Source organism: Anomaloglossus baeobatrachus, chromosome 1, assembly GCF_048569485.1.
Source record: "Anomaloglossus baeobatrachus isolate aAnoBae1 chromosome 1, aAnoBae1.hap1, whole genome shotgun sequence".
Classification (NCBI taxonomy): Eukaryota; Metazoa; Chordata; class Amphibia; order Anura; family Aromobatidae; genus Anomaloglossus; species Anomaloglossus baeobatrachus.
In genome coordinates this window covers 354,431,070-354,456,241 of record NC_134353.1, presented here as the reverse complement: position 1 = coordinate 354,456,241, position 25,172 = coordinate 354,431,070, and the positions used below count along the sequence as shown (strand labels likewise).

At 52.8% G+C, this 25,172-nt stretch overlaps 1 protein-coding gene across 2 annotated transcripts in view; it reads right to left on the bottom strand.

Annotated features, from left to right (window-relative positions):
* PAQR3 (progestin and adipoQ receptor family member 3) overlaps positions 1-21,924 on the bottom strand; it is a 62,696-nt gene extending 40,772 nt beyond the window's left edge. For both annotated transcript variants that reach the window (XM_075352425.1, XM_075352426.1), the window contains exons 1-2: positions 21,831-21,924; positions 4,466-4,674 (exon numbers count right to left, since the gene is read on the bottom strand). In XM_075352425.1, the coding sequence (XP_075208540.1) occupies positions 4,466-4,650 (185 nt within the window). In that variant the 5' untranslated portion in view covers positions 4,651-4,674; positions 21,831-21,924. The remainder of the gene's footprint in view (positions 1-4,465; positions 4,675-21,830) is intronic.
* Between the last annotated feature and the right edge of the window lie 3,248 nt (positions 21,925-25,172).

The following is a 25,172-nucleotide window of genomic DNA, read 5'->3' as shown; positions in this document are numbered from 1 at the left end:
GGATCTAGCCGCAAGCCTGGAGATTGGGGGGTCCACCTTTGGACACTGGGTCCAGCGTTTGACCACGTCAGGGGGAAAGGGATAACGTGTATCCTTAAGACGTTTGGAGAAACGCTTATCTGGATAAGCATGATGTTTCTGGACTGATTCTCTGAAGTCAGAGTGGTCCAGAAAAGTACTCAATTTACGCTTAGGATACCGGAACTGGAACTTCTCCTGCTGTGCAGCTGCCTCCTCTGTAGAAGGGGCTGGAGGAGAAATATCCAACAGTCTATTGATGGCCGCTATAAGGTCATTTACCATAGCGTCACCATCAGGGGTATCTAGATTGAGAGCGGTGTCAGGAGTAGATTCCTGATCACCCACCTCTGTCTCCTCATACAGAGCCTCGTCTCGCTGAGACCCTGACCAGTGTGATGACGGCGAGGGTCTTTCCCAGCGAGCCCGCTTAGGCTGCCTGGGACTGTCATCCGAGTCAGAGTCTTCAGCCTGTGATGCCTGGGACCCCCTTGAAGTACGGATTAGTTCCAACTGAGGGGGACCGGGGAGCATAGACACAGCAGTGTCCATGGTCTGAGAAACTGGCCTGGACTGCAAGGTTTCCAGGATTTTTGTCATAGTCACAGACATCTTATCAGCAAAAACTGCAAATTCTGTCCCCGTCACCGGGGCAGGGTTCACAGGCGTCTCTGCCTGGGCCACTACTACCATAGACTCTGGCTGACGAAGTGGCACAGGGATTGAACATTGCACACAATGGGGGTCATTGGAACCTGCCGGTAGATTAGCCCCACATGCGGCACAAGCAGTGCATACCGCCTGTGCCTTGGCACCCTTGCGTTTTGCGGATGACATGTTGTTGTCTCCTCAGAGCAATGAGGGTATAAGCCAAGAAGCGACTGTACAGTGCAATATAAATATATATGGTACAGAGAAAAAATGCACCAAATAACACTGTGGCACTAGTGGGGCCAGCACTTATGTGCAGCTTACCGCCCGCATAAACGCGGGTGTGTGGTCGCCAGAGTCCCTTGTCTGAGTCCCCCAGAGCCTGTGTCCGTTCTCCAGCCAGACTGCATGCAGGAATGGCTGCCGGCGTCCTGTGGAGAGGGGCGGGCCCTGGGCGTGTTGAGACCAAGAGCGGGAAACTTGCGTCCCCACTGTGCCCAGTGAGAGGGCTGGAGCATGTAAATAAGGCTCCAGCCCTCGGCGCTGCCTATTGCACAGCGTCTCTCCCTTTCCCTGAGTGACAGGGTGGGGGCGGGAACGAACCGTAACTAGGCCGCAAAAGCCGGGGACTAGATTTATGAGCGCTGCCGCCGTAAAAGCGCGGGCAGCGCGAGTCCCCGGCGCACTACAAGTCCCAGCGGCGCCGCCGCTCCCGGAGCGGCCGGCGCGGTAGTTCCCAAGACAAAAAATCACTCAGCTAAGCTGCAGTGACTCTAACCCGAGCGCGCAGCGCTAGTGCCCCCGGCGCACTAGCACACCCAGCAAGCCTGGAGTGTGCGTGGCCTGTCTGTGCGGGGACACAGAGTACCTGAACGTTGCAGGGCCTTGTCCCTGAGTGTACTCAGCTCCTCCAGCAGGGTCTCTGGGTCTGTGGATGGAGCTCGGCCTCAGGGTTCGGGGGCCGGTAAGATCCCACTTCCACAGAGCCCCTCAGGGGGATGGGGAAGGAAAAGCAGCATGTGGGCTCCAGCCTCCGTACCCGCAATGGGTACCTCAACCTTACAAACCGCAAGTGGGGTGAGAAGGGAGCATGCTGGGGGCCCTATATGGGCTCTCTTTTCTTCCATCCGATAGAGTCAGCAGCTACTGCTGACTAAATAGTGGAGCTATGCGTGGATGTCTGACCTCCTTCGCACAAAGCAGAAAACTGGTGAGCCAGTGATCCCACTGGGGGTGTATAGCCAGAAGGGGAGGGGCCTTACACTTTTTAGTGTAGTTGCTTTGTGTGGCCTCCGGAGGGCAGTGCTATACACCCAATCGTCTGGGTCTCCCAATGGAGCGCCGAAGAAAGCTATTTTGCCAAAATAAATTTAAAATTGTAGGTGGGAAAACTTGCAAAACTCGGCAATGTATCAAATATTTATTTTCCCCACTATTTCAATATTCTTATCATGGTTCTGATGATGTATTTTAGTAAGTATCCTTTTGAATATAATTGCGGTCCTTAGGATTGGTTCAGAAGGGCAGAGTGGCCTTGAAACAAAAAAATGTGCACTGTTGAGTTAAACAGCTCATTGGATAATTGTGTAGTTATGTTAAAAACCCGGCTTTATAATCCTAAAATATTAAAATGCATAGTGCTAAAGTGTGAAAATGATCATGAATCCGCATGTGAAACAAACACAAAAACCTCAGGATCCACTAAACTGATGGGGGGATTTTGATCAGGACAGCAGATTTAAGAGGTTGTGCACTTTTGGGGACATTTTTTCTTACCTAAATGCATGTGGGGGCTAATAATAATTTTTAGATTTATGATTTCACAACAAAAGTTCTTTAGCTGCTTGCCTTGTACAGCCTTGGTGATTCATTGTCTATTGCCGGCTCCATTAGTGAACCCACTATAGTGGCCTGTTTGTAACACTATCTCTGGGTTTCTGAATATCCATAAGGCCGGGTTCAGACGTCCGTGTTTAATCAGGTATAAGTCACACGCACAGATGTCACCATCTGTGTTTGCATACGTGTGACATCAGTGTGACACGTACCGGTCCTACCGGAGAAAACACGGGTCTTTGTAATAAAAAGATGTTCTATATTCACCTGTATCCATCGCTGTTTTCTTTGGCTCTGCTGCCTCCCGCTCCTGACCGCTGCTCATTATAATCATTGATTATTCACCGCACTCAGGAGCTGAAGTTGGTGCATTGCCGGGACAGGCGAGTATACAGCTAGCAGTGTGTGTGCAGTGACGTCCAGGAGGTCATTGGATTTCCCAATGAACTCTGATGACATCCTGATGACACCCTGGCTACAGTGGGTGTCAGGACGGTGATTTCATGGGTTCATCAGAGTTCATTGGGAAATCCAATGACCTCCTGGACGTTACTGAACACACACTGCTTGCTTGCTGAATACTTATCTGTCACCGGCGATCCTGTCCCAGACACTGTCTCCGTGATGCTCCTGCTTACTGGTCCTCACCACACCCACTCCCACCACCACCCACACACCTTGCTGAATGCTCCGGCTTCCAGCTCTTCAGTGCAGTGAATATTCAGTGAGTGTAATGAGCGGCGGTCAGAAGCAGGAGGCAGCAGAGCCAAAGAAAACAGGGCTAGATACAGGTAAATATAGAAAATCTTTTTATTACAAAGACCTGTGTTTTCTCCGGTAAGTGTCACACGGATCACATCAGTGTGCGATCCGTGTGACACCCGTGCTGCCGGAGAAAAAAAACGGACATGACTGCGTGAGGGGTCATGAGAGGTCACACAGTCCGCGCAAAAACACGACCGTATGAGTAACAGCATTGAACAACATGGGTATGTGTGGCATCCGTCTTAAAAACGGATGTCACATGTACCTGAAACACGGACGGCTGAAAGCGGCCTACGGCTGATTCATGAGCACATCAAAGATAAATGTGCAGGAAAAAACAAAGAGCCTATAAAAGCCAAATGTCTGTATCTCTTTTGGGGGTGGGGACTTGACAGCTGGCACCCACAGCCATCCCGAACCCCATCATGACTGGTCAGTCTCCACCATATTCATAGTCTCTAAGACTGATGAAAAGCAGAACGTTATACATAGCAGTCCCAAAATTGTTGAATGGAGCTGAGATCGCTTATGCACACCTCCCCTCCATTCAGGAGGGGACCGCAGTGCCCTATTCTCAGGGGTTGTATAGCTGTCATCTCAGGAGGGCTGGGTGTCCCAGCAGTCGGACCCCCAGGGATCAGCAAGGTAAAGTTATCCCTTATCCAGTAGATAGCGGATAACTTGATTTTTTAGAATAACCCCATCATCTTAGAGCAGCATGATATAGGAACAGAGAACCTGATTCCAGTGATTATTTCTTACTAGGCGGCTTGCTGCACTTTTGATAAAATCTGTTTAATCCACTGTAGATCTACCAGTTTTCTGTATAAACGCCCACACCACTGATTGACAGCTTTCTGTGAACAGAGCCAGTCTCTGGTGGCTTCAGAGCTCCTGAATACATAGGACTATTTAGCAGCAGGTTTACTATGCCTCTAGTGACAATCTACTGCTGATAAAACAGTGATTTTATCAAAACTACAGCAAGCAGCCCAGCAAGAGAAATAGCACTGGAATTTCTACTTCTATATCACGCTGCTCTCAGATTAGGTAGCACAATCCTGACGACATATTCCTTTGTCATATTTTGGCGAGATTCCACATTGCAGTGTTTCACCACTTTAAATTCATCATTTGTTAAGACTAACGATATCAATAAGCCGCTGAATTACAAAGCAGAAAATACTTATCTGACCTCTTGAGACACAAGCGGGATGGAAGATATGCTCTGTAGCCATCGGTAATGTATGGATTGTCTTTAAGGAAGAGCGGGATCTGTTCGTAGGTGTAAAGTCGGATTCCTCTGGGGAGCAGGACTGGCCAGTACTGGTAACTGCCCAACTCTATGTAATGGGCACTCTTAAGTAGTTTATGGTGCATGATGGGAGAGGTTGTACCCCAATCCTAGGAAATAGAAGATAAGACACACAGATCAGCAGAAACAACACACACCCTTCTGTTCTGATAGTTTGTGACCATGAGTTGGTATAAGTACCGTAAATGACTGACAGTATGGAACCGGGGTCCACACAATAAAGACTGAAAGAGCTCTTATAAATTATCAAGATCTTGCACCCCAATGTTCATAAGAATGGGGGTCCCAAAGCCCCTCGTGTGAATGATAGTATGGAACACGTGTGACTATCGCTTCCACGGCATCGACAGTTAGCTGTTCTGTCAGTCCCACTGAAGTGAATGTGATCCACCATGCACACCACCGCTCCATACACACAGAGGACTTTAGGACACTATTGCTAGGATCGTGGGGTCCTAGCAATCATACTAGGACCTGGGGGATAGAAGATTTGGGTTCTCTCATGGGTAAAACCCCTATATGTCCCATACCCATTAGTCTAAAGTGGATGAAAATGGACAATTTAACCATGATGAACAAATCCCTGGGTGAACTGTAAACGGCGGATGATCGGGCAACCTTCGTCTGGTTAGGCTACATGCGCACGCTGCTTCTTTTTCGTGTTCACAAAATGCAGCCAAAACTGCAGCCAAAACTGCAGCCAAAACTGCACCTTGTCAGAGAGAGCCTGGAAATGTCACAAGAAATGTAGGTGCTTTTTTGGTGCTTTTTTGCTGCTTTTTTGGCTGCAGTTTTGTCAACAATTGTTTCATGTATTTTTCAGTTCAAACAAGCCCATAAAGCTTGTTGAATTGAAAAAAAAAAAAATTAGAAATAAATAAATAATTAAAAAAAACTGGCGTGCGGTCCCCCCCAATTTTAATGCCAGCCAGATAAAGCCATACGGCTGAAGGCTGGTATTCTCAGGATGGGGAGCTCCACGTTATGGGGAGCCCCCCAGCCTAACAATATCAGTCAGCAGCCGCCCAGAATTGCCGCATACATTATATGCGACAGTTCTGGGACTGTACCCGGCTCTTCCCGATTTGCCCTGGTGCGTTGGCAAATCGGGGTAATAAGGAGTTATTGGCAGCCCATAGCTGCCAATAAGTCCTAGATTAATCATGTCAGGCGTCTATGTGACACCCTCCATGATTAATCTGTAAATTACAGTAAATAAACACACACAAAATCATTTATTAGAAATAAAAAACACAAACACATTCCCTCATTACCAATTTATTAACCCCGACAAACCCTCCATGTCCGGCGTAATCCAGCATGCTCCAGCGTCGCATCCAGCTGTGCTGCATGCAGGTGACCGGAGAAGCAGCAGACACCGCCGCTCCGGTCACCTCCATGCAGCTAATGGAGACATCCGCGCGATCAGCCTGAGCTGTCACCGAGGTTACCCGCGGCCACCGCTGAATCCAGCGGTGGCCGCGAGTAACCTCAGTGACAGCTCAGCTGATCGCGCTACAGCGTGGAGCCGGCAGGAGCGTGGAGCCGGCAGGAGCGTGGAGCCGGCAGGAGCGTGGAGCCGGCAGGAGCGTGGAGCCGGCAGGAGCGTGGAGCCGGCAGGAGCGTGGAGCCGGCAGGAGCGTGGAGCCGGCAGGAGCGTGGAGCCGGCAGGAGCGTGGAGCCGGCAGGAGCGTGGAGCCGGCAGGAGCGTGGAGCCGGCAGGAGCGTGGAGCCGGCAGGAGCGTGGAGCCGGCAGGAGCGTGGAGCCGGCAGGAGCGTGGAGCCCGGGACTTTCAGCGGCGGCGGCGGTGAGAGGGGTCCATCATCTCCCCTGTGCGTACACGCTGGGAACACGTGGAGGACGGGACTATCAGCGGCGGCAGCGAGAGGGGGATGGACGTTGGCAGCTGAAAACATTGATTTTTCCCTCTCGCTGCCGCCGCTGCTGATAGTCCCGTCCTCCACATCATCTCCCCTGTGCGTGCACGCTGGGGACAGTGGTACTTCGGGGAACACATGGAGGACGGGACGGGACCACTTGCTTGACCTCACTTCCTGACAAATCACCTGCGTTTTTGCTAGCAAAAACGCAGGTAAAAGGCAGGTAAAATGCACCACTTTTGATAACATGCATTTTTTCCTGCGTTTTTGATGCCCTCATTGATTTCAATGGGTGACAAATGTTGACAAAAACGCAGGAAAGAATGAACATGCTGCATTTTTTTTGTCACAAACTTTTGACAAAAAAACCGCTGACAAATAAACTGCAGTGTGCGCATGACAAATCTGACTTCTCATAGACTTTGCTGGGAAGTCAAATGTCAGAAAGTTCTGCTGACAAAACTGCAGCCAAAAAAGCAGCAAAAAAGCAGCAAAAAAAGCAGCGTGCGCATGTAGCCTAAGAAGTCATCCGTGTTTGACATTTTTGTCCCTTATCCTTCATGACAAAATGTTCAGCCTTCTCTCATTATTACTGAACATGAATGGCCAGCTGAATATAATAGCCAAGATGGGCTAAATGTGGACGGCTGCATCTGAGTAAGGGTCTGATGCCGCACTAAAAGACCGCCGATCAGCAGATTGTGTACGCAGGGAGACCGCTGTTATCAATGCACACTGACCATAGGCTGCCACTGATTTCAGCAGAGCGAGTCCTGTTTGTGTGAACTAAAATATCATTTCACCCGACAAACGAGCCTTCTCAATAATCATCAGCAGCCTGTACACACTAAAGGATTAGTGGGAAATGAGTGCTCCTAGACAGACAGGGGACAGCTTCCAGATCGTGGAGTCATCCCCCACCTCACAGACAGGGGACAGCTTCCAGATCGTGGAGTCATCCCCCACCTCACAGACAGGGGACAGCTTCCAGATCGTGGGAGTCATCCCCCACCTCATAGACAGGGGACAGCTTCCAGATCGTGGGAGTCATCCCCCACCTCACAGACAGGGGACAGCTTCCAGATCAAGGGAGTCATCCCCCACCTCTCAGGCAGGGGACAGCTTCCAGATCGTGGGAGCCATCCCCCACCTCACAGACAGGAGACATCTTCCAGATCGTGGGAGTCATCCCCCACCTCACAGACAGGGGACAACTTCCAGATCAAGGGAGTCATCCCCCACCTCACAGACAGGAGACATCTTCCAGATCGTGGAGTCATCCCCCACCTCACAGACAGGGGACAGCTTCCAGATCGTGGGAGTCATCCCCCACCTCACAGACAGGGGACAACTTCCAGATCGTGGGAGTCATCCCCCACCTCTCAGGCAGGGGACAGCTTCCAGATCGTGGGAGTCATCCCCCACCTCACAGACAGGGGACAACTTCCAGATCAAGGGAGTCATCCCCCACCTCTCAGACAGGGGACAGCTTCCAGATCGTGGGAGTCATCCCCCACCTCTAAGACAGGGGACAGCTTCCAGATCGTGGGAGTCATCCCCCACCTCACAGACAGGGGACAACTTCAAGATCGAGTGAGCCATCCCCCACCTCACAGACAGGGGACAGCTTCCAGATCGTGGGACTCATCCCCCACCTCACAGACAGGGGACAACTTCCAGATCGTGGAATCATCCCCCACCTCACAGACAGGGGACAACTTCCAGATCGTGGGAGTCATCCCCCACCTCATAGACAGGAGACATCTTCCTGATCGTGGGAGTCATCCCCCACCTCACAGACAGGGGACATCTTCCTGATCATTGGAGTCATCCCCCACCTCATAGACAGGAGACAACTTCCAGATCGTGGAGTCATCCCCCACCTCACAGACATACATCGTGGAGTCATCCCCCACCTCACAGACATACATCGTGGAGTCATCCCCCACCTCACAGACATACATCGTGGAGTCATCCCCCACCTCACAGACATACATCGTGGAGTCATCCCCCACCTCACAGACATACATCGTGGAGTCATCCCCCACCTCACAGACAGGAGACAACTTCCAGATCGTGGGAGTCATCCCCCACCTCACAGACAGGGGACAACTTCCTGATTGTGGGAGTCATCCCCCGCCTCATAGACAGGAGACAACTTCCAGATCGTGGAGTCATCCTCCACCTCACAGACATAGATCGTGGAGTCATCCCCCACCTCACAGACATAGATCATGGAGTCATCCCCCACCTCACAGACATAGATCGTGGAGTCATCCCCCACCTCACAGACATAGATCGTGGAGTCATCCCCCACCTCACAGACATAGATCGTGGCGTCATCCCCCACCTCACAGACATAGATCGTGGAGTCATCCCCCACCTCACAGACATAGATCGTGGAGTCATCCCCCACCTCACAGACATAGATCGTGGAGTCATCCCCCACCTCACAGACATAGATCGTGGAGTCATCCCCCACCTCACAGACATAGATCGTGGAGTCATCCTCCACCTCACAGACATAGATCGTGGAGTCATCCCCCACCTCACAGACATACATCGTGGAGTCATCCCCCACTTCACAGACAGGGGACAGCTTCCAGATCGTGGGAGTCATCCCCCACCTCACAGACATGGGACATCTTCCTGATCGTGGGAGTCATCCCACACCTCACAGACAGTGGACAACTTCCTGATCATGGAGTCATCCCCCGCCTCACAGACAGGGGACAACTTCCTGATCATGGAGTCATCCCCCGCCTCACAGACAGGGGACAACTTCCAGATCGTGGAGTCATCCCCCGCCTCACAGACAGGGGACAACGTCCTGATCGTGGGAGTCATCCCCCGCCTCATAGACAGGAGGCAACTTCCAGATTGTGGAGTCATCCCCCGCCTCATAGACAGGGGACAGCTTCCAGATCGTGGAGTCATCCCCCACCTCACAGACAGGGGACAGCTTCCAGATCGTGGAGTCATCCCCCACCTCAAAGACATAGATCGTGGAGTCATCCTCCACCTCAAAGACATAGATCATGGAGTCATCCTCCACCTCACAGACATAGATCGTGGAGTCATCCTCCACCTCAGAGATATACATCGTGGAATCATCCCCCACTTCACAGACAGGGGACAGCTTCCTGATCGTGGGAGTCATCCCCCACCTCACAGACAGTGGACAACTTCCTGATCATGGAGTCATCCCCCACCTCACAGACAGGGGACAACTTCCAGATCGTGGAGTCATCCCCCACCTCATAGACAGGAGACAACTTCCAGATCGTGGAGTCATCCCCCACCTCATAGACAGGAGACAACTTCCAGATCGTGGAGTCATCCCCCACCTCATAGACAGGAGACAACTTCCAGATCGTGGAGTCATCCCCCACCTCACAGACATGGAAGAACTTCCAGATCGTGGGAGTCATCCCCCACCTCACAGACAGGGGACAGCTTCCAGATCGTGGGAGTCATCCCCCACCTCACAGACATGGGACAGCTTCCACATCGTGAAGTCATCCCCCACCTCACAAACAGGGGACAGCTTCCAGATCGTGGGAGTCATCCCCCACCTCACAGACATGGGACAGCTTCCAGATCGTGGGAGTCATCCCCCACCTCACAGACATGGGACAGCTTCCAGATCGTGGGAGTCATCCCCCACCTCACAGACAGGGGACAACTTCCAGATCGTGGGAGTCATCCCCCACCTCACAGACAGGGGACAACTTCCAGATCGTGGGAGTCATCCCCCGCCTCATAGACAGGGGACAACGTCCTGATTGTAGAAATATTCCCCCACCTCACAGACAAGGGACATCTTCCAGATCGTGGAGTCATCCCCCACCTCACAGACATGGGACAGCTTCCAGATCGTGGGAGTCATCCCCCACCTCACAGACAGGGGACAACTTCCAGATCGTGTGAGTCATCCCCCACCTCACAGACAGGGGACAACTTCCAGATCCTGGGAGTCATCCCCCGCCTCACAGACAGGGGACAACTTCCAGATCGTGGAGTCATCCCCCGCCTCACAGACAGGGGACAACGTCCTGATCGTGGGAGTCATCCCCCGCCTCATAGACAGGAGACAACTTCCAGATCGTGGAGTCATCCCCCTCCTCACAGACATAGATCGTGGAGTCATCCCCCACCTCACAGACAGGGGACAACTTCCAGATCGTGGAGTCATCCCCCACCTCACAGACATACATCGTGGAGTCATCCCCCACCTCACAGACATACATCGTGGAGTCATCAACCACCTCACAGACAGGAGACATCTTCCAGATCGTGGGAGCCATCCCCCACCTCACAGACAGGGGACAGCTTCCAGATCGTGGAGTCATCCCCCACCTCACAGACAGGAGACAACTTCCAGATCGTGGAGTCATCCCCCACCTCACAGACATAGATCATGGAGTCATCCCCCACCTCACAGACATAGATCGTGGAGTCATCCCCCACCTCACAGACATAGATCGTGGAGTCATCCCCCACCTCACAGACATAGATCGTGGAGTCATCCCCCACCTCACAGACATAGATCGTGGAGTCATCCCCCACCTCACAGACATAGATCGTGGAGTCATCCCCCACCTCACAGACATAGATCGTGGAGTCATCCCCCACCTCACAGACATAGATCGTGGAGTCATCCCCCACCTCACAGACAGGGAAGAACTTCCAGATCGTGGGAGTCATCCCCCACCTCACAGACAGGGGACAGCTTCCAGATCGTGAAGTCATCCCCCACCTCACAGACATGGGACAGCTTCCAGATCGTGGGAGTCATCCCCCACCTCACAGACATGGGACAGCTTCCAGATCGTGGGAGTCATCCCCCACCTCACAGACAGGGGACAACTTCCAGATCGTGGGAGTCATCCCCCACCTAACAGACAGGGGACATCTTCTTGATCATTGGAGTCATACCCCACCTCATAGACAGGAGAACACTTCCAGATCGTGGAGTCATCCCCCACCTCATAGACAAGGAAGAACTTCAAGATCGTGGAGTCATCCCCCACCTCACAGACAGGGAAGAACTTCCAGATCGTGGGAGTCATCCCCCACCTCACAGACAGGGGACAGCTTCCAGATCGTGGGAGTCATCCCCCACCTCACAGACATGGGACAGCTTCCACATCGTGAAGTCATCCCCCACCTCACAGACATGGGACAGCTTCCAGATCGTGGGAGTCATCCCCCACCTCACAGACATGGGACAGCTTCCAGATCGTGGGAGTCATCCCCCACCTCACAGACATGGGACAGCTTCCAGATCGTGGGAGTCATCCCCCACCTCACAGACATGGGACAGCTTCCAGATCGTGGGAGTCATCCCCCACCTCACAGACAGGGGACAACTTCCAGATCGTGGGAGTCATCCCCCGCCTCATAGACAGGGGACAACATCCTGATTGTGGAAATATTCCCCCACCTCACAGACAAGGGACATCTTCCAGATCGTGGAGTCATCCCCCACCTCACAGACAGGGGACAACTTCCAGATCGTGGGAGTCATCCCCCGCCTCACAGACAGGGGACAACTTCCAGATCGTGGAGTCATCCCCCGCCTCACAGACAGGGGACAACGTCCTGATCGTGGGAGTCATCCCCCGCCTCATAGACAGGAGACAACTTCCAGATTGTGGAGTCATCCCCCTCCTCACAGACATAGATCGTGGAGTCATCCCCCACCTCACAGACAGGGGACAACTTCCAGATCGTGGAGTCATCCCCCACCTCACAGACATACATCGTGGAGTCATCCCCCACCTCACAGACATACATCGTGGAGTCATCCCCCACCTCACAGACAGGGGACAACTTCCAGATCGTGGGAGTCATCCCCCACCTCACAGACAGGAGACATCTTCCAGATCGTGGGAGCCATCCCCCACCTCACAGACAGGGGACAGCTTCCAGATCGTGGGAGTCATCCCCCACCTCACAGACATGGGACAGCTTTCAGATCGTGGGAGTCATCCCCCACCTCACAGACATGGGACAGCTTCCAGATCGTGGGAGTCATCCCCCACCTCACAGACAGTGGACAACTTCCTGATCATGGAGTTATCCCCCACATCACAGACAGGAGACAGCTTCCAGATCGTGGGAGTCATCCCCCACCTCACAGACAGGGGACAACTTCCTGATTGTGGGAGTCATCCACCGCCTCATAGACAGGAGACAACTTCCAGATCGTGGAGTCATCCCCCACCTCACAGACATAGATCATGGAGTCATCCCCCACCTCACAGACATAGATCGTGGAGTCATCCCCCACCTCACAGACATAGATCGTGGAGTCATCCCCCACCTCACAGACATAGATCGTGGAGTCATCCCCCACCTCACAGACATAGATCGTGGAGTCATCCCCCACCTCACAGACAGGGGACAGCTTCCAGATCGTGCGAGTCATCCCCCACCTCACAGACATGGGACATCTTCCTGATCATGGGAGTCATCCCCCACCTCACAGACAGGGGACAACTTCCAGATCATGGAGTCATCCCCGCCTCACAGACAGGGGACAACTTCCAGATCGTGGAGTCATCCACCGCCTCACAGACAGGGGACAACTTCCAGATCGTGGAGTCATCCCCCGCCTCACAGACAGGGGACAACGTCCTGATCGTGGGAGTCATCCCCCGCCTCATAGACAGGAGACAACTTCCAGATCGTGGAGTCATCCCCCACCTCACAGACATACATCGTGGAGTCATCCCCCACCTCACAGACAGGGGACAACTTCCTGATCGTGGGAGTCATCCCCCACCTCACAGACAGGGGACATCTTCCTGATCATTGGAGTCATCCCCACCTCATAGACAGGAGACAACTTCCAGATCGTGGAGTCATCCCCCATCTCAAACAGGAGACAACTTCCAGATCGTGGAGTCATCCCCCATCTCATAGACAGGAGACAACTTCCAGATCGTGGAGTCATCCCCCACCTCACAGACATACATCGTGGAGTCATCCCCCACCTCACAGACAGGGGACATCTTCCTGATCATTGGAGTCATCCCCCACCTCACAGACAGGGGACAGCTTCCAGATCGTGGGAGTCATCCCCCACCTCACAGACAGGGGACAGCTTCCAGATCGTGGAGTCATCCCCCACCTCACAGACAGGGGACAGCTTCCAGATCGTGGAGTCATCCCCCACCTCACAGACAGGGGACAGCTTCCAGATCGTGGAGTCATCCCCCACCTCACAGACATAGATCGTGGAGTCATCCCCCACCTCACAGACATAGATCGTGGAGTCATCCCCCACCTCACAGACATAGATCGTGGAGTCATCCCCCACCTCACAGACATAGATCGTGGAGTCATCTCCCACCTCACAGACATAGATCGTGGAGTCATCTCCCACCTCACAGACATAGATCGTGGAGTCATCCCCCACCTCACAGACATAGATCGTGGAGTCATCCCCCACCTCATAGACAGGAGACAACTTCCAGATCGTGGAGTCATCCCCCACCTCACAGACATACATGGTGGAGTCATCCCCCACCTCACAGACAAACATCGTGGAGTCATCCCCCACCTCATAGACAGGGGACAACTTCCAGATCGTGGAGTCATCCCCCACCTCACAGACAGGGGACAACTTCCAGATCGTGGAGTCATCCCCCACCTCACAGACATACATGGTGGAGTCATCCCCCACCTCACAGACATACATGGTGGAGTCATCCCCCACCTCACAGACATACATGGTGGAGTCATCCCCCACCTCACAGACATACATGGTGGAGTCATCCCCCACCTCACAGACAAACATCGTGGAGTCATCCCCCACCTCATAGACAGGGGACAACTTCCAGATCGTGGAGTCATCCCCCACCTCACAGACAGGGGACAACTTCCAGATCGTGGAGTCATCCCCCACCTCACAGACATACATGGTGGAGTCATCCCCCACCTCACAGACATACATGGTGGAGTCATCCCCCACCTCACAGACATACATGGTGGAGTCATCCCCCACCTCACAGACATACATGGTGGAGTCATCCCCCACCTCACAGACATACATGGTGGAGTCATCCCCCACCTCACAGACATACATGGTGGAGTCATCCCCCACCTCACAGACATACATGGTGGAGTCATCCCCCACCTCACAGACATACATGGTGGAGTCATCCCCCACCTCACAGACATACATGGTGGAGTCATCCCCCACCTCACAGACAAACATCGTGGAGTCATCCCCCACCTCATAGACAGGGGACAACTTCCAGATCGTGGAGTCATCCCCCACCTCACAGACAGGGGACAACTTCCAGATCGTGGGAGTCATCCCCCACCTCACAGACAGGAGACATCTTCCAGATCGTGGGAGCCATCCCCCACCTCACAGACAGGGGACAGCTTCCAGATCGTGGGAGTCATCCCCCACCTCACAGACATGGGACAGCTTTCAGATCGTGGGAGTCATCCCCCACCTCACAGACATGGGACAGCTTCCAGATCGTGGGAGTCATCCCCCACCTCACAGACAGTGGACAACTTCCTGATCATGGAGTTATCCCCCACATCACAGACAGGAGACAGCTTCCAGATCGTGGGAGTCATCCCCCACCTCACAGACAGGGGACAACTTCCTGATTGTGGGAGTCATCCACCGCCTCATAGACAGGAGACAACTTCCAGATCGTGGAGTCATCCCCCACCTCACAGACATAGATCATGGAGTCATCCCCCACCTCACAGACATAGATCGTGGAGTCATCCCCCACCTCACAGACATAGATCGTGGAGTCATCCCCCACCTCACAGACATAGATCGTGGAGTCATCCCCCACCTCACAGACATAGATCGTGGAGTCATCCCCCACCTCACAGACATAGATCGTGGAGTCATCCCCCACCTCACAGACAGGGGACAGCTTCCAGATCGTGGGAGTCATCCCCCACCTCACAGACATGGGACATCTTCCTGATCATGGGAGTCATCCCCCACCTCACAGACAGGGGACAACTTCCAGATCATGGAGTCATCCCCGCCTCACAGACAGGGGACAACTTCCAGATCGTGGAGTCATCCACCGCCTCACAGACAGGGGACAACTTCCAGATCGTGGAGTCATCCCCCGCCTCACAGACAGGGGACAACGTCCTGATCGTGGGAGTCATCCCCCGCCTCATAGACAGGAGACAACTTCCAGATCGTGGAGTCATCCCCCACCTCACAGACATACATCGTGGAGTCATCCCCCACCTCACAGACAGGGGACAACTTCCTGATCGTGGGAGTCATCCCCCACCTCACAGACAGGGGACATCTTCCTGATCATTGGAGTCATCCCCACCTCATAGACAGGAGACAACTTCCAGATCGTGGAGTCATCCCCCATCTCAAACAAGAGACAACTTCCAGATCGTGGAGTCATCCCCCATCTCATAGACAGGAGACAACTTCCAGATCGTGGAGTCATCCCCCACCTCACAGACATACATCGTGGAGTCATCCCCCACCTCACAGACAGGGGACATCTTCCTGATCATTGGAGTCATCCCCCACCTCACAGACAGGGGACAGCTTCCAGATCGTGGGAGTCATCCCCCACCTCACAGACAGGGGACAGCTTCCAGATCGTGGAGTCATCCCCCACCTCACAGACAGGGGACAGCTTCCAGATCGTGGAGTCATCCCCCACCTCACAGACAGGGGACAGCTTCCAGATCGTGGAGTCATCCCCCACCTCACAGACATAGATCGTGGAGTCATCCCCCACCTCACAGACATAGATCGTGGAGTCATCCCCCACCTCACAGACATAGATCGTGGAGTCATCTCCCACCTCACAGACATAGATCGTGGAGTCATCTCCCACCTCACAGACATAGATCGTGGAGTCATCCCCCACCTCACAGACATAGATCGTGGAGTCATCCCCCACCTCATAGACAGGAGACAACTTCCAGATCGTGGAGTCATCCCCCACCTCACAGACATACATGGTGGAGTCATCCCCCACCTCACAGACAAACATCGTGGAGTCATCCCCCACCTCATAGACAGGGGACAACTTCCAGATCGTGGAGTCATCCCCCACCTCACAGACAGGGGACAACTTCCAGATCGTGGAGTCATCCCCCACCTCACAGACATACATGGTGGAGTCATCCCCCACCTCACAGACATACATGGTGGAGTCATCCCCCACCTCACAGACATACATGGTGGAGTCATCCCCCACCTCACAGACATACATGGTGGAGTCATCCCCCACCTCACAGACAAACATCGTGGAGTCATCCCCCACCTCATAGACAGGGGACAACTTCCAGATCGTGGAGTCATCCCCCACCTCACAGACAGGGGACAACTTCCAGATCGTGGAGTCATCCCCCACCTCACAGACATACATGGTGGAGTCATCCCCCACCTCACAGACATACATGGTGGAGTCATCCCCCACCTCACAGACATACATGGTGGAGTCATCCCCCACCTCACAGACATACATGGTGGAGTCATCCCCCACCTCACAGACATACATGGTGGAGTCATCCCCCACCTCACAGACATACATGGTGGAGTCATCCCCCACCTCACAGACATACATGGTGGAGTCATCCCCCACCTCACAGACATACATGGTGGAGTCATCCCCCACCTCACAGACATACATGGTGGAGTCATCCCCCACCTCACAGACATACATGGTGGAGTCATCCCCCACCTCACAGACAAACATCGTGGAGTCATCCCCCACCTCATAGACAGGGGACAACTTCCAGATCGTGGAGTCATCCCCCACCTCACAGACAGGGGACAACTTCCAGATCGTGGAGTCATCCCCCACCTCACAGACATACATGGTGGAGTCATCCCCCACCTCACAGACATACATGGTGGAGTCATCCCCCACCTCACAGACATACATGGTGGAGTCATCCCCCACCTCACAGACATACATGGTGGAGTCATCCCCCACCTCACAGACATACATGGTGGAGTCATCCCCCACCTCACAGACATACATGGTGGAGTCATCCCCCACCTCACAGACATACATGGTGGAGTCATCCCCCACCTCACAGACATACATGGTGGAGTCATCCCCCACCTCACAGACATACATGGTGGAGTCATCCCCCACCTCACAGACATACATGGTGGAGTCATCCCCCACCTCACAGACAAACATCGTGGAGTCATCCCCCACCTCATAGACAGGGGACAACTTCCAGATCGTGGAGTCATCCCCCACCTCACAGACAGGGGACAACTTCCAGATCGTGGGAGTCATCCCCCACCTCACAGACAGGAGACATCTTCCAGATCGTGGGAGCCATCCCCCACCTCACAGACAGGGGACAGCTTCCAGATCGTGGGAGTCATCCCCCACCTCACAGACATGGGACAGCTTTCAGATCGTGGGAGTCATCCCCCACCTCACAGACATGGGACAGCTTCCAGATCGTGGGAGTCATCCCCCACCTCACAGACAGTGGACAACTTCCTGATCATGGAGTTATCCCCCACATCACAGACAGGAGACAGCTTCCAGATCGTGGGAGTCATCCCCCACCTCACAGACAGGGGACAACTTCCTGATTGTGGGAGTCATCCACCGCCTCATAGACAGGAGACAACTTCCAGATCGTGGAGTCATCCCCCACCTCACAGACATAGATCATGGAGTCATCCCCCACCTCACAGACATAGATCGTGGAGTCATCCCCCACCTCACAGACATACATGGTGGAGTCATCCCCCACCTCACAGACAAACATCGTGGAGTTATCCCCCACCTCATAGACAGGGGACAACTTCCAGATCGTGGAGTCATCCCCCACCTCACAGACAGGGGACAACTTCCAGATCGTGGAGTCATCCCCCACCTCACAGACATACATGGTGGAGTCATCCCCCACCTCACAGACATACATGGTGGAGTCATCCCCCACCTCACAGACATACATGGTGGAGTCATCCCCCACCTCACAGACATACATGGTGGAGTCATCCCCCACCTCACAGACAAACATCGTGGAGTCATCCCCCACCTCATAGACAGGGGACAACTTCCAGATCGTGGAGTCATCCCCCACCTCACAGACAGGGGACAACTTCCAGATCGTGGAGTCATCCCCCACCTCACAGACATACATGGTGGAGTCATCCCCCACCTCACAGACATACATGGTGGAGTCATCCCCCACCTCACAGACATACATGGTGGAGTCATCCCCCACCTCACAGACATACATGGTGGAGTCATCCCCCACCTCACAGACATACATGGTGGAGTCATCCCCCACCTCACAGACATACATGGTGGAGTCATCCCCCACCTCACAGACATACATGGTGGAGTCATCCCCCACCTCACAGACAAACATCGTGGAGTCATCCCCCACCTCATAGACAGGGGACAACTTCCAGATCGTGGAGTCATCCCCCACCTCACAGACAGGGGACAACTTCCAGATCGTGGAGTCATCCCCCACCTCACAGACATACATGGTGGAGTCATCCCCCACCTCACAGACATACATGGTGGAGTCATCCCCCACCTCACAGACATACATGGTGGAGTCATCCCCCACCTCACAGACATACATGGTGGAGTCATCCCCCACCTCACAGACATACATGGTGGAGTCATCCCCCACCTCACAGACATACATGGTGGAGTCATCCCCCACCTCACAGACATACATGGTGGAGTCATCCCCCACCTCACAGACATACATGGTGGAGTCATCCCCCACCTCACAGACATACATGGTGGAGTCATCCCCCACCTCACAGACATACATGGTGGAGTCATCCCCCACCTCACAGACAAACATCGTGGAGTCATCCCCCACCTCATAGACAGGGGACAACTTCCAGATCGTGGAGTCATCCCCCACCTCACAGACAGGGGACAACTTCCAGATCGTGGGAGTCATCCCCCACCTCACAGACAGGAGACATCTTCCAGATCGTGGGAGCCATCCCCCACCTCACAGACAGGGGACAGCTTCCAGATCGTGGGAGTCATCCCCCACCTCACAGACATGGGACAGCTTTCAGATCGTGGGAGTCATCCCCCACCTCACAGACATGGGACAGCTTCCAGATCGTGGGAGTCATCCCCCACCTCACAGACAGTGGACAACTTCCTGATCATGGAGTTATCCCCCACATCACAGACAGGAGACAGCTTCCAGATCGTGGGAGTCATCCCCCACCTCACAGACAGGGGACAACTTCCTGATTGTGGGAGTCATCCACCGCCTCATAGACAGGAGACAACTTCCAGATCGTGGAGTCATCCCCCACCTCACAGACATAGATCATGGAGTCATCCCCCACCTCACAGACATAGATCGTGGAGTCATCCCCCACCTCACAGACATAGATCGTGGAGTCATCCCCCACCTCACAGACATAGATCGTGGAGTCATCCCCCACCTCACAGACATAGATCGTGGAGTCATCCCCCACCTCACAGACATAGATCGTGGAGTCATCCCCCACCTCACAGACAGGGGACAGCTTCCAGATCGTGGGAGTCATCCCCCACCTCACAGACATGGGACATCTTCCTGATCATGGGAGTCATCCCCCACCTCACAGACAGGGGACAACTTCCAGATCATGGAGTCATCCCCGCCTCACAGACAGGGGACAACTTCCAGATCGTGGAGTCATCCACCGCCTCACAGACAGGGGACAACTTCCAGATCGTGGAGTCATCCCCCGCCTCACAGACAGGGGACAACGTCCTGATCGTGGGAGTCATCCCCCGCCTCATAGACAGGAGACAACTTCCAGATCGTGGAGTCATCCCCCACCTCACAGACATACATCGTGGAGTCATCCCCCACCTCACAGACAGGGGACAACTTCCTGATCGTGGGAGTCATCCCCCACCTCACAGACAGGGGACATCTTCCTGATCATTGGAGTCATCCCCACCTCATAGACAGGAGACAACTTCCAGATCGTGGAGTCATCCCCCATCTCAAACAGGAGACAACTTCCAGATCGTGGAGTCATCCCCCATCTCATAGACAGGAGACAACTTCCAGATCGTGGAGTCATCCCCCACCTCACAGACATACATCGTGGAGTCATCCCCCACCTCACAGACAGGGGACATCTTCCTGATCATTGGAGTCATCCCCCACCTCACAGACAGGGGACAGCTTCCAGATCGTGGGAGTCATCCCCCACCTCACAGACAGGGGACAGCTTCCAGATCGTGGAGTCATCCCCCACCTCACAGACAGGGGACAGCTTCCAGATCGTGGAGTCATCCCCCACCTCACAGACAGGGGACAGCTTCCAGATCGTGGAGTCATCCCCCACCTCACAGACATAGATCGTGGAGTCATCCCCCACCTCACAGACATAGATCGTGGAGTCATCCCCCACCTCACAGACATAGATCGTGGAGTCATCTCCCACCTCACAGACATAGATCGTGGAGTCATCTCCCACCTCACAGACATAGATCGTGGAGTCATCCCCCACCTCACAGACATAGATCGTGGAGTCATCCCCCACCTCACAGACATACATGGTGGAGTCATCCCCCACCTCACAGACATACATGGTGGAGTCATCCCCCACCTCACAGACATACATGGTGGAGTCATCCCCCACCTCACAGACATACATGGTGGAGTCATCCCCCACCTCACAGACATACATGGTGGAGTCATCCCCCACCTCACAGACATACATGGTGGAGTCATCCCCCACCTCACAGACAAACATCGTGGAGTCATCCCCCACCTCATAGACAGGGGACAACTTCCAGATCGTGGAGTCATCCCCCACCTCACAGACAGGGGACAACTTCCAGATCGTGGAGTCATCCCCCACCTCACAGACATACATGGTGGAGTCATCCCCCACCTCACAGACATACATGGTGGAGTCATCCCCCACCTCACAGACATACATGGTGGAGTCATCCCCCACCTCACAGACATACATGGTGGAGTCATCCCCCACCTCACAGACATACATGGTGGAGTCATCCCCCACCTCACAGACATACATGGTGGAGTCATCCCCCACCTCACAGACATACATGGTGGAGTCATCCCCCACTTCACAGACAGGGGACAGCTTCCAGAATGGAGGCCCCTTGTGGTTTATCTAGCCCAGACTGTACCGGAGACCACTAGCCGCCTCCTCTATAACGTGCTGACAGAGTCTGAGCACAGGACAGCAATAACAGTTATACACAGGTAGCCAGGAGCAAAGTTCAAGGCGAGCGACATGTGAGGACCGCGGCAGACAATGGAGCTGTGCGGGCTCTGCAGCGGCAGCCATGCCAGGGAGTAACCGGCAGCTCCGGTGCAGTCCGCTCCCACTCACCCTCACGTCTCTCCCGCGCCTCTGCTCCGTGCTTTCCCCTCATAGACCCGTTGCAGCCTCTTGCTCCCGGTTGCCTCGTACGTGGACACTACAGTCAGCTGCAGCCGTGACGTCATCACGCCACGCTGTTTTCTCCAGCTGTTAAAGCGGCACTGCAACGATATGGGGGAAGCGGAGCAGCTCCAGAGGAGGAAAGTGGCGGCTGCTGCTACTGCCGGCCAGGGGAGGAATGGAGGCTGCACTCTGCTGTGACTGGAGTGCGGACCCCAAGGCTGACGCAACACATAACAACATGGGGGAAACCTTTGGGGCACTATTCACTGTCTGCAATTTCTCTTCTTTTTTGTGTTATGGTATTTGCTGGCGTTTTTACCTCTCAAGTTCTTCAAAACCAAAAATATTTCCCCCGAAAGCTATCATAAAGTCACTAAAACTGATCGCCTTTAGGCGTTTTGATGCCAACTCGAGCAGCTGTGACAAAATGGCTGTAGCTTGGGTGCACGTGGCGTGGGGCGGATGTGGGGTGGAGGCGTGGAGCAGACATGGCATGGGGTGGATGTGACCTGGCATGGGGCAGACGTGGCGTGGGGCGGATGTGGCATGTGGTGGACGTGACCTGGCGTGGGGCGGATCTTATGTAGAGTGGGGCAGACATGGCGTTGGGCAGACGCAGAGTGGGACAGACGTGGCGTGGGGCGGATGCGGCGTTGGGCAGACGCAGAGTGGGGCTGACGTGGTGTGGGGCGGCCACAGCGTTGGGCAGATGTGGCATGGGGCGGATGCGACATTGGGCAGACGTGGCGTGGTGTGGACGTGGCCTGGGTATTTCCAGCCATCACATTCTTCAAGGCAAGAAATGAGTCTTATGCCAGAAATGTTCACCCAATCCTAGACTGGAGAAACTTTTCTGGCCAAGATGCTCTGAATTCTTTAAGTAGCATGCTTCCTATATCAAATTTGGCGCATCTTGTTGTTGCTCGCCTCGCATTAAAGGGAACCTGGCAGCTGATATGTACTGCCCAGTCCACGGGCGCCGTGTATCAGGCACGGGCTGTATGATCTTAGCTGGACATGTTCTGGCGGCTTTGCCCGCTGTTCAGGAGTGACCTTTGTCTGCAGTCATGTATAGGGAGGCCTGTCACTCCAGGGCAGCAGGTAGGGAGAAGCCGCTGGGTACCCGCCTGTCCATCAAGTCTCCTGTGTGACTAGGCCCCCGGCGGCTATTAAGGCATGTTGGACTGTGGATCCGGTAGCATGTATTAACTGTCAGGGTCCTTTTAAGACAGGCATTTTATTAAGACCAGTATTTTGTGAAAAACTCCGATCTTGATGAATTGGGGTATTTGATGTACCAGCCTTTTAATTTTTGATTATTAATGGATTTTTTTTACATTTTTTTTTTTTTAAAGTCATTGGTTATATCAAAATGCACCATATTAAAAAACCCGAGTGAAACTTCACCTTAGGTAGGGATTACAGTGAAATCCGCTAAAAAATACAAAATTTAGTTAAAGTCGTATTTCACGAATGTGTCTAAAACATCTGGGTAAGAATGTTGTCGATAAAAATGAAAAATAGACTTAAAAAGAAAAAAAACAAAAGATTTTAAAAGTGGCACAAAACATAAAGAGAATAAGGTGCGAATACTATAGACACCAAAAAGGAGCAAATTACTCCGGAAAACAGAAGAAATGTAATGGTGAATCGGGGCCATTATTCTTGGGCCAAATTCCAAATCTTAAACATTGCCTCCTTCCTTGTATATGTAACTGGTAAGGTCGCTGCACACATCTGGCTTCACCTACTAAAAAAATGTTAAAAATTTATTTTAGATGTTTTGCATATCAAAATGGCCATTTTCATACCTGCCCAGTAGCCACGTCATGGCAGTCTCAATGTACTGGGTTCTACACTATCTAGCTGCCTCTGTGGGTTTTAAAACCTACATATATGGGCAAAACTGTTTTTATCCTTTAACACTAGAACTACTGAGGTAGTCATTTTGTATTTCTATATAGGTGTCACGAGTCCAGTAGTTCTAGTGTTAATAGCTCTTTACCCCATATACAGGGGTTGGACAAAATAATGGAAACACCTAACGTTTTGGCATCATAATCTTCGAACATGTTATAAACATGCAAACCGTGACATATGTTAATGTTTTGTAGTTGATTATTTGTGATATGTGTATGTAAATTAACGGTTTCTTTTGCAGAATTGTAAGAACATTGATGAGAACCTGATACCAATGGCAGACCTCTCAGATTTTCAAAGGGGACAAATTGTTGGTGCTCGTATGGCAGGCGCTAGTGTAACAGAAAGTGCCCGAATGCTTGGAGTGTCAAGAGGTACTGTCTCCAAAGTAATGACTGTGTTTGAAAGAGAAGGAAAAACGTCTGCAGCAAAGCACAGGACCAGTCGAAAGTTGAAGTTGACTGAGAGACCGTCAGACACTAAAGCGAATTGTGGGAGAGCATTGCAAGGCCACGGCTCCGAAAACTACTGCTGAGCTCAATGAACACCTACAGAACCCAGTTTCCACGAAAACTGTTCATCGGGAGCTGCACAAATCTGGATTCCACGGAAGAGCAGCAATTAGAAAATGACAAATGTGTCCAAGCGTTTAGAGTGGTGTAGAAACCTCCAGAATTGGTCCCTCGAGCAGTGAAAACGTGATATTCTCAGACGAATCATCATTTACCCTTTTTCTGACCTCCGGCCGAGAGTACGTTTGGAGACAGCCGAAAGAAACATTCCTTCCAGCCTGCCTTCTCCCAACCGTAAAACATGGCGGAGGTTCTGTGATGATATGGGGTGCTATTTTGTGGAGATCCGCCGAGCCAATGATATCCCTTCATGGAAGAATTAACAGCCGAGATTATTTAGGCATTTTGGATGACCAAGTGCATCCCATGGTTCAAGCACTGTTCCCAGAGGGGAACGCCACCTTTCAGGATGATAATGCACCAATTCATACAGCTAGAATCGTTAAAGCATGGCACGAGGAACATTCTAATGAAGTTGAGAATCTCATCTGGCCCCCACAATCCCCAGACCTCAACATTATTGAGCATTTATGGTCGATTTTAGAGATTCAAGTTAGACATCGATTTCCGCTGTTAGGGTGAACTCTTAAGCTCTATGTCCAGAGGTTAATTAAGTATTTCATCTTATGGCTTTCCTCAACACCACCACCATCGTTGGTCAAAGAACTGGAGGGTGTTTTAATTGCAGAATGGGCTAAAATTCCTTTGGAAACAATTCACACCTTGCATGAATCCATACCTCGGAGAATTGAGGCTGTAATCGCCACAAAAGGTGGACCTACACCATATTAAACTA